Source organism: Capricornis sumatraensis, chromosome 23 (genome assembly GCF_032405125.1).
Source record: "Capricornis sumatraensis isolate serow.1 chromosome 23, serow.2, whole genome shotgun sequence".
Classification (NCBI taxonomy): domain Eukaryota; kingdom Metazoa; phylum Chordata; class Mammalia; order Artiodactyla; family Bovidae; genus Capricornis; species Capricornis sumatraensis.
In genome coordinates, this window is record NC_091091.1 from 26,012,956 (window position 1) to 26,030,129 (window position 17,174).

Below are 17,174 nucleotides of genomic sequence, written 5' to 3' on the forward strand. Positions count from 1 at the left end.
AGTCCTGAATATTCCCTGGGAGGACTGATGCTGATGCTAAAACTCCAATACTTTGGCCACCTAACTCAAAGAGCTGACTCATTAGAAAAAAACCTGATGCTGGGAAAGACTGAAGGCAGGAGAAGAAGGGAACAGTGAAATGGTTGGATGGCATCACCGACTCGATGGACATGAGTTTGAGCAAGCTCCCAGAGTTGGTAAAGGACAGGGAAGCCTGGTGTGCTGCAGTCCATGTGGTTGCAAAATGTCAGACATGACTGAGCAACTTAACAACTTTCTACCTTCAGAGGCCTTTCTTTTACACCACAATATCCTTCAGAGACCTGGACCTCTTCCTTTTTATCTGGCATCTTGTGTTATTAAAGCATACAAAAGTGCCACAGGCATAGGCCTTCCCTGGTGTTCCAGTGGTTAAGAATCTTCCTGCCAATGCAGGGGACAGGAGGTCGATCCCTGGTCCAGGAAGATTCCACATGCCATTGGGCATCTAAGCCCTTCTACTGAGCCTGTGCTCTCGAGCTGGAGAGTGACTGTTGAAGCCTGCACACCCTAGAGCCCGTGCTCTTCAATAAGAGAAGCCACTGCAATAAGAAGCCATCACACCACAGCCAGAGAAAGCCTGCGTGTGGAGATGAAGACCAGTCCAGCCAAAAATAAAGTAAATGAATAAATTATTTAAAAAAGTGTCACAGTCATTAGAAGCCTATTTGGGGATCTCAAGTTATATGATAAATATCTGCTTTCGGTTTCATCACAGAATCTTTATTCAGCCTCATTTGGAGATAATGTCCCAAGTCCAAATTTAAGACCTTTGGCAAATTAGAGGCTTGAGCCAAGTGGTGACTCCTGCTCACCTTATGACACCCACAATGTGCTGTGACCTCCGGTCACTTTCACCTGGTAGCCTGGCCCACCTGACTCATTCCTCTCCCCAGCCTCCCCATTTTGGGTTCTCCCCAGGCAGCAGGTGCAAGCACTTATTATTGTGTCTCTTTGTTTTGGAAAATAAAAGTATTGAGACTTCTCAGATATGAGTCTGACCAAAAACTACAAGGCCCCTGACTTTTAAAACTCATTTTAGTGCTGCTTTCCTGTTGAATTGGACCTTTTGTTCCATGCTGGGCAGTGGCAATCAGGGTGGGAGCCAGCAAATAGGGTAAGTTTGGTATAATAGCTGACCTACTAGGGGCCAAGGTTTAGGTAGGTTTTGGTTTTGTTTGGGGTGGCCTCGAATGCACCTGATTCTTTTTTCAAAGTGTCCAAGTGTGGGAGTAAATAACAAATAGACAGGGAGGAAATGAGCCCGTGGGAGGGATAAACAGCTGTCCTCCTGTGCACACCTTTGATTACTGGTATAAGGAGCTTTCCAGGGCACTCGCTGGCAGGAAAGAAGCGGGTTGTCATGTCAACACTTGTGGTTTCTTTACATGTATTTACAGCGTTTTGCTGGGTTTCAGTGCTTTATTCTAGGAACAAATTACTCAGGCAGTGTGGGGCCAAGAATATTCCTGGTGGACAGGCCATGTGTTCCAAACGGTAGCCTGGGCTTCTTGCCTTCCCTGTCCTCCCAGCCAGAGGTGCAAAGCCAGGCCACTCTTGGCTTCCTGTGTGGACAGAGACAAAGAGGAAGGGGCCTGCAGGCTGCACTCACGGAACAGGAAACAAGCTGTTCTTGCTAATGCATCAGGCATAGGGGGATGGGGCAGTGTCTTTGGAGGGTAGGGAGGGACCAAACCACAGAATCAAGATGCAAAAGGAATGGCTCCTGGGCTTGTTTGGGCTGTAGGTTTGTTTTGGTTGGCCTTGTACTGTTTGGCCTGCATCATATTTTAAATTTAAATTAGCTGTCAATTTTTTAAACATTAGGAAATTTCACATTAAAAAAGTTGGGACCTTTACCTTTATGTAGAAACTCAGAACATCTTATTCCTGCATCTCAGTGATGACTGATGCAGAGAAGCAGCTCCCCCATAAAGAGGCAAGTGTTGGCCATGTTACTACAGTCCCAGCTGTTCCGCAGTGATCCCAGACACTGAGGCCATGTGCCAGCTGTCATTCATCAGCTTTCCCAACTCAGTTTCCTGTTATGTTATTTGCCTGGCCCCTTAGACGTTTGATTTCAAAGGCTAGTTGTAAAAGACCTTCTATTTCACAGAAAAATATCTGGGCCTTGTCCCCTGTCAGTCAGAACTGTTGCTGGTGTTTGACCCAGGAGAGATTAGCTGAGGTTAGGGTTGAGAGATGATGCTGGCTCCTTTCCTCAGGTTCAGCCAGTTTCCAATCCATCTTGCACGTGAGTAGCAGTTATGAAATAGAAGGCCTTGTTGAGGCAAGTGGCAAGGATCATGGATAGAAGAAGAGAGATTCTAGAAGCACTTTAGGGACAGAATTCAAGGTTTGGACCAGCTGGGTCGCATATCATGTGGAAGAAAGAAAAGTGAAGAGGCTTGAGCTGCTGGGCAGATGATGAGACTGCTGATGGAGAGAATGAAATCAGTGTTTGATGTGTCTGGGTTTAGGAAACCAAAGAAAATTGACTTTGCCCAGATACAGACATTTAAAAAGTAGGGCTGTCATATGTAATGAATTTATTTCCTACCAAAACACGTTTTTTTGTTAAATTAGCATCATGTTCATTAATAAATGTGTGTAATAGCTAGCTACAGTTATGTGTGAACCCCTTCTTAGACAGCAGGGCCTTTCAGAATAGAAAATCTCTGCCTCATTCACTGCCATATTCTTGGCGCTTTTAAAATAATATCCATTACATTATATACACACAAGTACTTGCTGGATCATTCCATCAATCACTGAATTAAAGAACAAGAATTAGCGATAGTTTAAAGTACCCTCGTTATAAACTCAGCTATTATAAATTTTTGCTCATTTAAAGTGTTGCCTTCATTTGTCTCTGCTGCTTACCACTCCTTCCAATGTCTCCTCCAGTACTCATGCACACCTGTACATATTTAAGTGGGCAAATGCATTAGATGTATGTAGTAATGCATGTCATTTAGGCAATAACAAAGAGTTCTCTGCTTTTAACCCTAAAGTGACCTTTACTTTTTACTTTGACCCATTTATTTTTAAACACCATTATTTTTAAAGCAAGTGTATGCAGAGGTTTCTTTATAGAAATGCACCTGTGGACTCCTGGATTCCTCATTCAGTGTATAGATTTCAGGGGTTGATTCAGGAAGATTTTACAAGTAATTATATAATAAGTACATATATTCTTATTGTAGACAAAGATGCATATAATATAAAAAGGAAAGGCCCCACTTCAACTCTGTCTCCTTAAGCCCATTCCTTCCCCCAGAATTAATCATATCTCATTTGTGTAGGTATTCTTTAAAACACTTTATTTCCATGCAGTTATGGCACAAACCTATATTTATAAAGACATCTTTATTTGATTTTTTTTTCATCAATTGGGTCATGCCACGGGTGCTCGTGCATGCTCAGTCGCTTCACTGGTATCTGACTCTTTGCAATCCATGGACTATAGCCCACCAGGCTCCTCTGTCCATGAGATTCTCCAGGCAAGAATACTGGAGTGGGTTGCCATGCCCTCCTCCAGGGGATCGTCCTGACCAAGGGATCCAACCTGCGTCACCTGTGTCTCCTACATTTCAGGTGGATTCTTTACCATGGCACCATCTGGGGAGTCTCTTGTATTCGCAGTGTGGTACTTTGTTATATCTGTACCTTTGATTATTTAAATGTTCCTTAGTTCATGTACATTAGCCAGTTTCCGGTTTTTCATTGCTGTGAACAATACCACAATGAACATTTTTGCCCTTGCCTCTTTGTGAAGATGTATGAACATTTCTCTAGAAAACATCACTTGAGTTAGCATTATTGGTACAAGATATGTACATTTAAAATTCTGATAGATATTTCAAATTTGTTCCTCCAGAAATCTGTACCAATTTCTCTTTAACTGGTAGGCTATAAAATTAACTCTTTCCTGCTCCCTTGCCTGAACTAGATATTCTTTTTAAAAAAATGATTACAAATTCTGTGGACAAGAAAATGCAATATAATGGTTGTTTTAAATTGCATCATTGTTCCCAGGAGGTAAAGCTCTGTGTGCTGAGAGCTTTGCTGACCATTTTCTCCTGTGTCTAAGTGTTGCTCTTCCCTCCCCTTGCAGATGCTCACTACCTCACCTGCAGGATCCAGGAATGTGCCGAGACTACTCGGAGTGGACCTTTTGCCCGCTCCATCGACATCAGTTCCCTGGTGGTCCAGGATGAATATATATTCATTCAGGTGAGTCCAGGTACACCATCACTGGTAGAGGGAAGATGCATGGGTGAAGTCCAACTGATCACTAGGAATATGAGGATGGCTTTGCAGAGGCTGTAAAGATGTGGAGCTGGGGTGCTGTCCCTTCTTTGCTTTGGGTACCCAGTCCCCTGGGGAAACCCCAGACTTCTGGGGAAAGATGAAGGTGTTATGGGTCATTATTGTTTACCGGGAACTTTAGTGGTCCTCTGAATCCTGTGGTGGAATTGCCATTTTATTCTGTCAATGGGATGTTGAAATGACCAGAACTTGGGCTGGGGTTTGAGATTACTTGGAATCAAGTCTCATTAGAAATGAGTAATCAGAGATGAGATAAGTAATTTATCAAAGCCACATTCTATTTCTGTCCAAAGTGACTTGTCTAATGTGGGAATGAAAATCTCCAAGAAATTAAGCCTTCTAGGATTTTGTTTCTGTGAAAATCTAGGTCTCACTAAATCTTCCCCTTCCTTTCCAGTGCCTACCACCCCCTCAAATGTGAAACCCCAAATTGACTCCAAGAACTCCATGACTCTTAGAGAAAACTGGATGTAACTAACATTTTTAGGCAGGCAAGGGAAGCCTTGGTTTAGATTTTGAGTTTCACTGGAAGGAGATGCAAAATAGATTTTTAAATGAGGGAAAACAAAAGAAGATGTTCTACTGAGGGATGGACTCTGTGTGTGTGTGTGTGTGTGTGTGTGTGTGTGTGTGTGTGTGTGTGTATGTGTGTGTGTGTATGTGTATGTTATTGAGATAAATCATACTTGGATTTGAGGGCAAGTTTGATTCCTCCCAACCCCCGCCTTTCCACCTTTCTCCAGTCCATTGTTTTCCAGACTGCTTCCTTTAGGAACCTTTGACCTTTGAAATTTCCATAAATTTTCTCTGCCTCACTCCTGGCCTCTCTGTCCATAGTAGGACTATCTTCACTGTGAGACCTTCTGGGTATTTCCAAGTTGGGTACGACTCTTCCTTGAAATTGTGAAGCTCTTATTATCTGCTGCTCCTCTAGCACATAGGCTATTAGGCATTGTTACTTCAGTCTTAGTGGAGTTGTCTATTTCCAAATTGTGTTTTGCACTCTCTGAGAATAGGGACAATGTTTTATACACACATTTTACACTGAACTTTCACCCTAACAAGATGTCTTTGCAAATCCTGCTCAATGACTACTTGTTTTATTGATTGACTCTACATGTAGCAGTTACTTTTTTTTTCTTTTTTACAAATTAGCTGCATAGATTTTTGAGGTCTAATATGATACAGGAGAGGTTTCACAGGTGGCGCTCATGCTAAAGAACACTCCTGGCAATGCAGGAGACATAAGAGACACCAATTTGATCCCTGGATCAGGAAGATTCCCTGGAGGAGGGCATGGCAACCCACTCCAGTATTCTTGTCTGGAGAATCCCATGGACAGAGAAGCCTGGTGGGCTATGGTCCATAGTGTCACAAAGAGTCAGACACAACTGAAGTGACTTAGCACACGTGCATGCATGATACAGGAAAAGTAGCCAGCCATTCAAAAGCAAGCTCAAAAGAAGGAGTAAAAGAGAGATTTTTGTGTTTACATAATCACTGGTTTCTCAGCTTGATTAAAAGCCAGAATTTTAGGAACATTTTTCCTAAATTTTGGCAGGTCGTTGATACTACAATTTTCTTATTCCTAGACATTTATTGAATACATACCATGCACAATCCACAGTAGCAGGCACTACGCTTGGTGTTCCCTAACTTTCTGCCTTTGACCTTCTTAACCACCAGCAGCTCCACCACCACCCACCCCGTTCCACCCTGCCCGCCGCTGCCTGGGAGATCTCATGGTTTTGAGCATCTTCTCCACGTTCTGGTAATGCTTAAGTCAATGTGCTATGACCTCTATCATGTACAGCAGGCCTACATATCTAACAGCCGTCTCAGTGTAGCTATTACATAGGTAAAATATAATTGCCATGTCCCCTTTGAATTTCAGCTACCCTCAGGATAGGGTAGTTGATGGTTGAGTTGAGTTACTCTGCCAGATCATTCAAGGTAGAAACCTGGATGTCATCAGTTAAAATTAAATGAACCCACAGCCTCTGCTAATATCACTGTTAGTTATTTCTCAAGGGTTTCCTTTCATTCTATTCCCAGTGTTATGGCCCCAGTTTAAGGCTTTATTATTGTTTTCTCAGTGTTAATTTTTTAAGGTAAAAGCACAGGGATGATTTATGAATTTACCAATCTGATGGCCCTTTTCTTAATGCTAATAGTGCATAAAATGATGAACATGGCAGAATTGTTTCTGGGAAATATGACTTAGAACTTAAAATGTTCAGTTTTTTTTTTTGGTTTCATTTCCTTGTATTGCATAAAGTTTTCTGTAACTGCAGGCCAATATCTATATTTGTTTTCTAAATGTTCTCAAATACTCTTTTTTTTTTTTTAAATATTATTGTTTTGGAAACCAATAGAATTTTTTTTTCTTTGATCAGTATTAAAATTTCTTTTGAAAGAGATATGAGTTCCATTATTCAATAAAGTTTATTGATTCCCTACTACATTGCAGACCCCCTGTTTTACATCCTTGGGTAAGATATTAAACACAATAGAGTTCCTGTTTACATGCTAATGGGAGACAGGAAAAATATGTAGATGATGTGTATATATATATATACACACACACACACACACACTGATATGAAAGACCATAAAGGGTAGTGGCTAATGACCTGTAGTTTAGAGCCTGACAGCCAGCATTTATTCTGCTGCTGCTACTGCTAAGTCACTTCAGTCGTATCCAACTCTGTGTGACCCCCATAGATGGCAGCCCCTTGCCAAACAGCTGAATGATCTTTACCTCATTAGACTCATCTATAAAAAGAGGAAAATTGTAGTATCTACTTCATGGGTTGCTAAGAGGATGACATTTGTCAGTTAAATCTATAAAGCACCAAAACAATGTTATATAAATGTTGCTTTCTCTTTATCTTCTATACCATCTATTAATTTAGTTACAGAATATATCAGATAATGGCAGTGCTATGAATCAAAATAAATGAGGGGCCATGAATTTTGGGTGTCTGTAGATACTTCTATTTAGGATGACCTGGGGAGACCTCTTTGGTTGGTGATCAGGGAGAGAATGGCCAGAGTCTGCAGTCAGAGGGGGACGAGGAGCCAGGTCTCTTGTGCTCTATGGTTTCTTGAGCCCCTGATACAGATGTGGGGTAGGTAGAAATTTGAGGCTGAGTTTGGAAAGTTAGGGGCTGGGGATATAAATTGGGAGGGTGTCAGTGTATTGATACTTTCGAGCCACAACATTGAAGTCACTAAAGGAGTAAGTGTTGATAGAGAAGAGATCTAAAGACTGGGCCATTGGGCACTCCAATATATAGAGTTCAGGGAGATGAGGGAAGTGGCAAATGAGACTTGGAAAGTTTAGAGGTGATATCAGAAAGGCATAGGCTGGTAGATTCCACAGAGTCTTGAAGGGTTTTTAAGGATTTATTATTATTACTAAATAATAAGAAAGAAATGGGAAGCAGTAAAATTACAGTGCTCCAAATAATGCAAAAGACCAATGCTCTTGAGCAAAACATTGAGTTTCATTAATAATGAAGTAAACACGGATTAAATACTGTTATTTCCAACTCTCAATCAGGTAAGATGAAGTGAAATAAAGTCAGTGGATTGCAGGTAAACAGTAATATACACTGCAGGTACAGATGTAAGTAGGGTGCCCATCGGTACTTAATCAGAGTCCTTTCCTCCTCATAGGTGGGTTTGAGGGTTGATTTTGATCAATGTGAGAGATATCTCTTAGTTCTGACAGTGTATACTTAGTTTTTAGTTATAATTGTTTATTTAAAAAAATTATATGATCTGTTTAATATCTTACCCCAGCATCTAAAATAGGGGATCTGCAATGTAATAGGGAATCAATAAACTTTATTGAATAATGGAACTCATATCTCTTTCAAAAGAAGTTTTAATACTGATTAAAGAGTAAAAAATTCTATTGGTTTCCAGAACAATAATATTTTTTTTAAAAAAAAAGAGTATATGAGAACATTTAGAAAACAAACATAGATATTGGCCTGCAGTTACAGAAAACTTTATGCAATACAAGGAAATGAAACAAAAAAACTGCATCTTCTATTTCATATAATCTATTGATTTCCTCCTGTGAGCAGTTTAAAAGTGCATTGCCATGCCTTTCTAGTTCTTCCACTTTCTCTTTAATTCCTCTACCACCCAGTTTTGATTGGTTATATTATCTTTTAGTGTTTGCTTTCTTATCTTGAAATGCAATTTTCTATTAGTTTAAATATTTTATTAAGCACTGTTGAAAACAGGTAGAAAACAATAGTATGTGTGTTTATGATCGCCTTTTGTCTCCTTTCTATACAACCTCAGTTTGCTAATTAAATCATTTGGAACATTTATATTCTGCTCAAACCAGAATTCCTGCATTTATTTTTATTTTAGTTTTATAGGTAAATGAATTCAGTGCTCACCATCAGTCCTTTTACTAGAGTTTCCCATTTATTTCTTGGTTGTCTGAAATTTGTCTTTTAGTAAAGTCTTCAAGAGAGATGAATTCTCTAATGCCAAAAATATGTTTGTTTATCCCCTTTATGCTTTAATATCATATTTTAAGTATAAAACTTATGTGTTATTTACTTTCCATGAGAACTTTGTTTTGTTAACTTATGGAATGTTACTGTCTGTGGTTAGTCTCACATTTTTGCTTTCTATGCATCTTTATGTATTTTTTGCCCTTGATATGTAAAGATCATATATATATATATTTGCATGCTATTTTATTTTATTGGTGTATGTTTTATGGTCGGTAATACTATGTTGATTCTTTCTGCTGGACTATATCTCATTTAATTGGCTCAATTTCTCCTTCCTTTTTAATTTCTCAAAAGTTTCTGTGTTTTGGCTGTCTTTCTTCTAGACACTTAGAATGTGTACAGTGGACAGAAAAGCAAAGGGGAGACATCAATTTTTTTTCTTCCAGTATGTTTAACTCCCTGAGCAAAATGAGATTTATACAAACAGTTTTATTCATATTATCCTTGCATGAGTATTTAGCCATGTCCAGGTTTCCCTGGTGGAGAAGGCAATGGCACCCCACTCCAGTACTCTTGCCTGGCAAATCCCATGGATGGAGGAGCCTGGTAGGCTGCAGTCCATGGGGTCGCTAGGAGTCAGACACAGCTGAGCAACTTCACTTTCACTTTTCACTTTCATGCATTGGAAGGAAATGGCAACCCACTCCAGTGTTCTTGCCTGGAGAATCCCAGGGACGGGGGAGCCTGGTGGGCTGCCGTCTCTGGGGTTGCACAGAGTCAGATACTGTGCGACTTAGCAGCAGCAGCAGCAGCAGCAGGCTTCTCTGGTGGCTTAGATGGTAAAGAATCTGCCTGCAATGCCGGAGACCTGGGTTTGATCACTGATTTGGGAAGATCCCCTGGAGGAGGGCATGGCAACCCACTCCAGTATTCTTGCCTGAAGAATTCCATGGACGGAAGAGCCTGGAGGGCTACAGTCCATGGGGTCAGAGTCAGACAGGACTGAGTGACTAGCACACACAAGCTTCTTTCTCCCTTTTTTGCTGTTGTTGTTTTTAAGTTTTTTTCATGCACATTGCCAGCTTATATTTTATCTGTTTTTGTTGTCTCAACATATCTCTCCTGAGCTCTTGTATTTAGGCTTTGACCTCTTCTCTTATAATGGTAATCTCATCATGTGAGTTATTTTGAATCATTAAAATTAACCAGTGTAATCACAATTTTTATTTACTTCATGGAAACATGTTTTTCTATATCTGCTCTGTGTTTTTTTCTTTTTCCTCTCTTCTTTAATTTTGTTGTTTTATAACCTGTGTTTTCTCCATCTTTATGTTTTTTATTGTTACCTATTTTTTTTTTAATGATATGAGCTCTTCCAGCTGAACTATTTGAGGAGGTTCATCTTGGGGATCAGGGCTCTGATCAAGGTTCTTTTTCAGCTTAATAAGAGTCCCCTTTGGTTCTCAGTAAGTTTCTATAAAACTAAATTACTCCTCATGGACTATACAGTCCATGGAATTCTCCAGGCAGAATACTGGAGTGGGTAGCCGTTCCCTTCTCCAGGGGAATCTTCCCAACCAAGGGATCAAACCCAGGTCTACCCACACTGCAAGCGGATTCTTTACCAACTGAACCATCAAGGAATCCCATAAAAGTGAATAGTATTAGTCTTTTAATGGATTTTTCTTATAAGGTAAAACCACCTGAGTGTTTCTCTATCCAGCCATACCTCTCCAGCTTCTTGTCACCAATCAGTTTCAAGAACGTTTCCACTGCCAGTTCCTGGGCTACAATTCCCTTTGTTCCAAATAATAGGTTGTTAGTTTTGCTCCTTTGAAAATATCTTTAGAGAACTCTATTTCTCTAGCTTGATCTAAGATTGTAGCTGCAGGCATTTTTGCTCTGGTGCCTGTCTGTACCTTGTTTGTCCTTCACTGCCTTTGGCTTCATTTCCACGTATAGTGTTTCAGGGTTATATTTTCCTTAAGTATAGAATTTGTGTTTTTCTTTTTGCATGTTTTCCTTGTTGCTCCAGGATGATTTATGAAAGAATAGGGGGAAGCACCATTATTACTTGGCTATTAAAAACCATTTAAAAAACCCTTTTATATTTTCTGAAAGGTTGCAATAAATGATTTTCTTACTCCTAGATCAGCACACCTCCAATCAGTTTACAACACTACTTCCAAAGTAATTTATTTAAATAAAAATCAATGTCCTTGCCTTCAGTGGCTTCTCATCACCTATAGGTTAAAATCCAATTTCCTTAACATTGCCTGTAAGGTATTCTGTGATCTGGATCCTGCCTACTGCATCGGCCTTCTGTGAATTCCTTTTCCACCACTGTCCCCCATGTACTTTCTTTTTCATATTTTACACTTCAATAAAAATAAACTATTTTAGTCTCTATTCATGCACCATGTCATTTTTGCACTATGTCGGTTCTTGCCTAATATGCTTTTCTTATTTTGTTTTTCCCAGCTTGGAATGTTCCTTCATCAGACTAACTCAGTCCTTAAGGTTCAACTTAGGCAATGCCTCCTATGGGGTATCTTCCCTGACACCCTCAGTCAGATCCTATGCTGATTACTTATGTATGTGCATTAAGCCTCTTGCAACAAGTTCTGTAAACTTTAAGAGGAATGAGACTATGTCTTATTCATCATTGCTTTTCCTGCACTTGGCGTAATGACTGGTGCTCAATAAATGTTTGTTAAACTGAACTGAACTGAGAAGATAAGACACCATCCTCATTCCCAGGGAGTGTAGTTAGTTATCTTTTTAAAAAACAAGGGAGTCTTGTTTCTCCATCTAACAATAGAACACAACTTAGAGTGATTGGCAATTGCTCACTGCATAAGAAATGACCGTTGGTAGAATGTCTCTGTATCTTTATAGAACTGCTGTCCAGGAATTATCCATTATGTTATTCAGTGTCTTTTTTATATTCATTCATTTAAATGTATTAAAATACATTCAGCCCGGTGGGGAAAACAGACAATGAAACAAATATAATCGAGTGTGATAAGAGATGTATTTGTGGGAAGCACATGTTGCTCTCAGAGTGAGGAAAGAGCTCTTCAGCCTGCCCTGGGTCAGTGCAAGCTTCCTGGCAGCTGGGCTGTAAGTATCAGTTAGACAGGTGAAGGACAAAGGGCACTGCAGGCAGGGGAGGCAGGGGGAAAATGAAGTGAGAGACCATAGTGTATCAGGACCTCTGTCTAAGGACACTTGTAGGAGGGAATGAAGTGGCTGGAAAATAAACTAGAGGACAGTCCTGGAGAGGCATACTTCTTCTGTTTCCTGTCATTAGATATCGGTAGTTTTGTTTTTCCCTCTTTACAGCTGCTAAAAACTTCAAAACTAATTTTTGTGTCCGTTTCAGCAGCTTCCAATTAAGCTCTATGATATTGTTTTCCTTACCACTGCTCATTTTTGATGGCTTGGTACCTCTCTTCTATTTATTCTGTTGTTTTTTGTTTTTTATATTTTTGCTTGATAGTTGAATAGATAGGAAGGGCTTTATGGAAAAGGTAAGATTTGCACTTTAGTGAATGAATATCAACCTCCGAGGCAAGGAAAGAGCAAAGATTTTTCATTCTGTTTGTTGAGATAAAGCTGCTTCAGAAGATCTTTGCGTCAGAGCAGCAAACCCTCAGAGACCACCAGCAGCCCCCAAAGTTTGAACCTACAGATTTGTATCTGATCAAACTATCGTGGGTTTGGGATAGGTTGTATTCTTCCTACAGTGGCCAGAAGTCTGCCGAAGAACAGTCTTGGGAGAAACAGCTATAGCTCGCCCAGACTTGGGTCCAGCCCAGCGCTCACGGGTGCCATCCCCGTGGAGTCTTCCTAAGGCAGAGCTGGACACTGAGGATTATGCTGCCACTGACAGGGTCTGTCCTCCTTCCATATTTGACTTCCGAAGGGGAGATTTGTAAAGGCAGATTATTTACTTCTTTTTTTTTTAATATAAATTTATTTAATTGGAGGCTAATTACTTTACAATATTGTATTGGCTTTGCCATACATCAACATGAATCTGCCACGGGTGTGCATGTGTTCCCCATCCTGAACCCCTCTCCCACCTCCCTCCCCATACCATCCCTCTGGGTCATCCCAGTGCACCAGCCCCAAGCATCCTGTATCATGCATCGAACCTGGACTGGCGATTCGTTTCATATATGATATTATACATGTTTCAATGCCATTCTCCCAAGTCGTCCCACCCTCTCCCTCTCCCACAGAGTCCAAAAGACTGTTCCATACATCTGTGTCTCTTTTGCTGTCTTGCATACAGGGTTATCGTCACCATCTTTCTATATTCCATATATATGCATTAGTATACTGTATTGGTGTTTTTCTTTCTGGCTTACTTCACTCTGTATAATCAGCTCCAGTTTCATCCACCTCATTAGAACTGATTCAATGTATTCTTTTTAATGGCTGAGTAATCCTCCATTGTGTATATGTACCACAGCTTTCTTATCCATTCGTAAGGCAGATTATTTACTTCTATGCCGATGACCTGAGGAGCTAAATAACAGCAGTACGGGTGTTAAGTGGCTTTGGTTTTTCACAATTCCAAGGGACTTACCACCTAAATCTGCTATCTTTTTAAAGTATTGATATCTTACGTTTTGTTTAGTGCCGCCAGAGGTAGAACTCCAAAGGGGGAAAGCAAACAAAGCCTTGACGAAAAGGAGACGAGTCTGTCCCTTCACTCTTTCATGCCTTCATGTGCCCAGGTGTTTTTTGGGAGTCTGTACACTGGCTCTTAGAAGACTTCTCTTGCTCACAAAAATGGAAGCGGTCGTCTGGGAGGGCAGGGTTCCAGGACTCTTTAGTCCCTCCTTAAAAGTGTGCTTCTGCTTTGTTTTGCTCTGTGTATCAAGGTTCTTAGTGCTTTTATTTGGCAAAAGGAATCTGCCACTGAGAAATGTTTGAAATCCACTGATGATTTTGTAGCTGCTGACTGTGCAGGTCAAGGTCAGGCATGTTCTGTGTGTGGACAACTGAACCACTAGGAATTCAAGTAATATCCAGGTCTGCATCTGCCTCTTCATACTCATAAATGAGGGGCATGGTTTTGAGGCAAAATTATTTACCCACAAGTGAATCATTATATACAAATGTATAGACATTTGAGAGAGTGGGTTGAATAACCCAAAACCTAGCTTACCTCTTCATAATGTACGTCTCATAATATTAATTTTGCATAAAATGTTCACCCTCTCTCATTTGCCCCTCTACAGGTAAACTTCCCATGACCTGTATAATTTCCTTTTTGTAGACCCATTATTAGCTTTGATCCTGTATCTTGTATGGAGAAGGGTCCATGTACTTACTCAGCTCCTACAGTTTCGAGAGACCCCAGACATTCTGCCTCATCTTTTACTGTTTCATCAACAAAGAGGTAAAGGTAGCCATCTTGATGGTTTTGCTTGGGGAACCTGCTATGTGACCTCCTGCTGCTGGGGAAGCTGAGCTGGAGATGTACAGGAAGCTGTGAAATGTGTTCATCTGTCAATGCCTTTTCTGTGCAGGGGGCCCAGGGCCTAGAGTTTCGTAGTGAAATCAAAAGGAGTTAATCCTTCCCAGAAGAGCCCTTGTTTTAATGGGAAAGTGTCTGCCTGAAATGCCTTCGTTCCACATGGATAAAAAAGAAATCAGTTTTCCTCTGTCGGGGCTGGGTAGAGAGAGATAAGTTGGTTTCTGTGTTCTGAGCCAAGATGGTTGGAAATCCTGTCTTTTCTCCTTATGGAATAGCTTTTCTGGTGATTATCTTGGAGAATAGGTAGCTCAGCAGCGGTTAGCAGTAAAATCCCTTTATTGATATGATTCATACCCTGGCTCTTAGGGAGTGTGTTAAAGAAACAGGAGCCGCACCCTAATAAGTCATCACAAGATATTTGTATGTTTCTTAACTGAGTTATATGAAGCCTGGTCCTTTCCTCTCTTCTGGCACAGGAGGTAGCCTTGAACGTAATATGAATTCAGCCACTCATTGAATGCTTTAATTTTACATGCGATTGAATTTTAAAAAGAATGTATGATATTGACCTATCTTCAAATGTCTAAAGTATAAGAGAAAAAAAATTCATAATTAAGATACAAATAAAGTACTCTAGAGGGGTGGACAAAGCCAAAAATTCAAAGGAAGGAAGGCCACTCCAGCCCTGCCAGGTCCTTCTCCATATCCACAAGCAGACCAGTAATTTAGTGTAGATCTTTCTGCTACTTAATGCCACTTTCATCTGCTGGTGACATTGTGTAGCGAAGACCCCTCTATAGCAAGAGAATCTGAGACTGGAGCAATGCCATACATACAGGTGGTTCTCATATAATTCTAATAGTACAATGAAGCCAGCAGGTAGTTTGGATACAAGTTGCTGTTAGTTTTTAAGAGTTCTGTGTATACATATAGAAAAATAGCACCATTGTATTATTCCTGTGTATTATTTGAGACAGTCTAGAAGTATTAGCAATTAACAAGTAGAAGTAGCCAAATCACAGGTGTTTGTTGAGCCGCTAGAAGTAAAAACAGCAGAGCATGTAAGAGACAGAAGTTGTTGTCCCTCCTCTCAAGTACTTTGTGATTTGAAAGCTGCTGGTCTGATGTGGGGAAATGAATCCTGAACTCAAAGACCTAGGTTGTAATCAGGAATCTGCCACTTACTAGTCAGAGAACGAACATTGGGCAAATCACTTGGATGATCATAGCTTTAATTTCCTAATCTCTGTAGAATGGAATCATGCCAGTTGCTCTGCCTAAATTGGAAGGTTGTTGTGAGGATCGAGCAAGATAATAATGGCTTTGAAATGCTTTGAAAACAAGCTCTGTAAAATGCAAGGTTCAATAGACTAATCTACGACCAAAAATCAGTGTCACTATTGTGCACGTCCTCGCTGAAAGGATTTTATAAGCCTAGCATATAAAAGATTACTAATCTTTTCCTCTAATTCATCCTGCAGTTATTCATGGTTTCAGCTCATATATGGACACGTGTGCATGATAAGCTCGTCCCACATACCTTCCATACCCTTTTCAAAGAAACCAACTTTTGTGTATAGATAACTGTAGATATTCTGGCACTTAATTGTCTTTCAAGATTCTTGAGTACCTTATTGCAGCATCTTGGTCCCCAGATTGCTTGGGTTTTGATACTTTCTTTAAGAGCCTGCTTTATACACCCACATGAGTGGTAGAAAAGCCTCTATAGTATGGCTACTATATCCCCTAATAAATTTTTTATCCTTCTGAGAGAAAAAAAGAGCCCTGAGGCAGAAATTAATAGAGTGCAATCATTCAAAGAGAAGCTATTTGGCAATACTTTAAATGATGTTAATTTTTGTCTTAATGGGAGAGATTTTGAATGTTAGATAAATAGTAATTTCATCATTACGGATACATTTACAACACAGGAGTTTAAAGAAAAAGAAAAAAGTTTCAGAGATGATCTTCAAAAGAAATCCAATAGACATTGTTCAGTTGCTCAGTCATGTCCGGCCCTTTGGACTGCAGCACGTCAGGCCTCCCTGTCCATCACCAACTCCCAGAGCTTATTTGAACTCATGTCCATTGAGTCGGTGATGCCATCCAACCACCTCATCCTCTGTTGTCCCCTTCTCCTCCCGCCTTCAATCTTTTCTAGCATCAGGGTGTTTTCCAATGAGTCAGTTCTTTACATCAAGTGGCCAAAGTATTGGAGCTTCAGCTTCAGCATCAATCCTCCCAGTGAATATTCAGGACTGATTTCCTTTAGGATTGACTGATTTGATATCCTTGCAGTCCAAGGGACTCTCAAGAGTCTTCTCCAACACCACAGTTCAAAAGCACCAGTTCTCTGGTGCTCAGCTTTCTTTATAATCCGACTCTCACATCCACACATGCCTGTTTAGCTTTAACTAGATGGAACTTTGTCGACAAAGCAATGTCTCTGCTTTTTAATATGCTGTCTGGGTTGGTCATAGTTTTTCTTCCAAGGAGTAAGCATCTTTTAATTTCATGGCTGCAGTCACCATCTGCAGTGATTTTGGAGCCTAAGAAAGTAAAGTCTGTCACTATATCCATTGTTTCCCCTCTATTTGCCACAAAGTGATGGCACTGGATGTCATGATCTTAGTTTCTTGAATGTTGAGTTTTAAGCCAGCTTTTTCACTCTCCTCTTTATCATTAAGAGACTCTTTAGTTCCTCTGTGCTTTCTGCCATAACAGTGGTGTCATCTGCATATCTGAGGTTATTAATATTTATCCCAGCAATCTTGAATCCAGCTTGTACTTCATCCAGCCCAGCATTTCGCATGATGTACTCTGCA

General features: G+C 40.3%; 1 protein-coding gene across 1 annotated transcript in view; it reads left to right on the forward strand.

Moving 5' to 3' along the window:
- SORCS3 (sortilin related VPS10 domain containing receptor 3) overlaps positions 1–17,174 on the forward strand; it is a 635,061-nt gene that overhangs the window by 459,499 nt on the left and 158,388 nt on the right. The window contains exon 7 of the mRNA XM_068961512.1: positions 4,157–4,275. Coding sequence (XP_068817613.1) covers positions 4,157–4,275 — 119 coding nt within the window. The remainder of the gene's footprint in view (positions 1–4,156; positions 4,276–17,174) is intronic.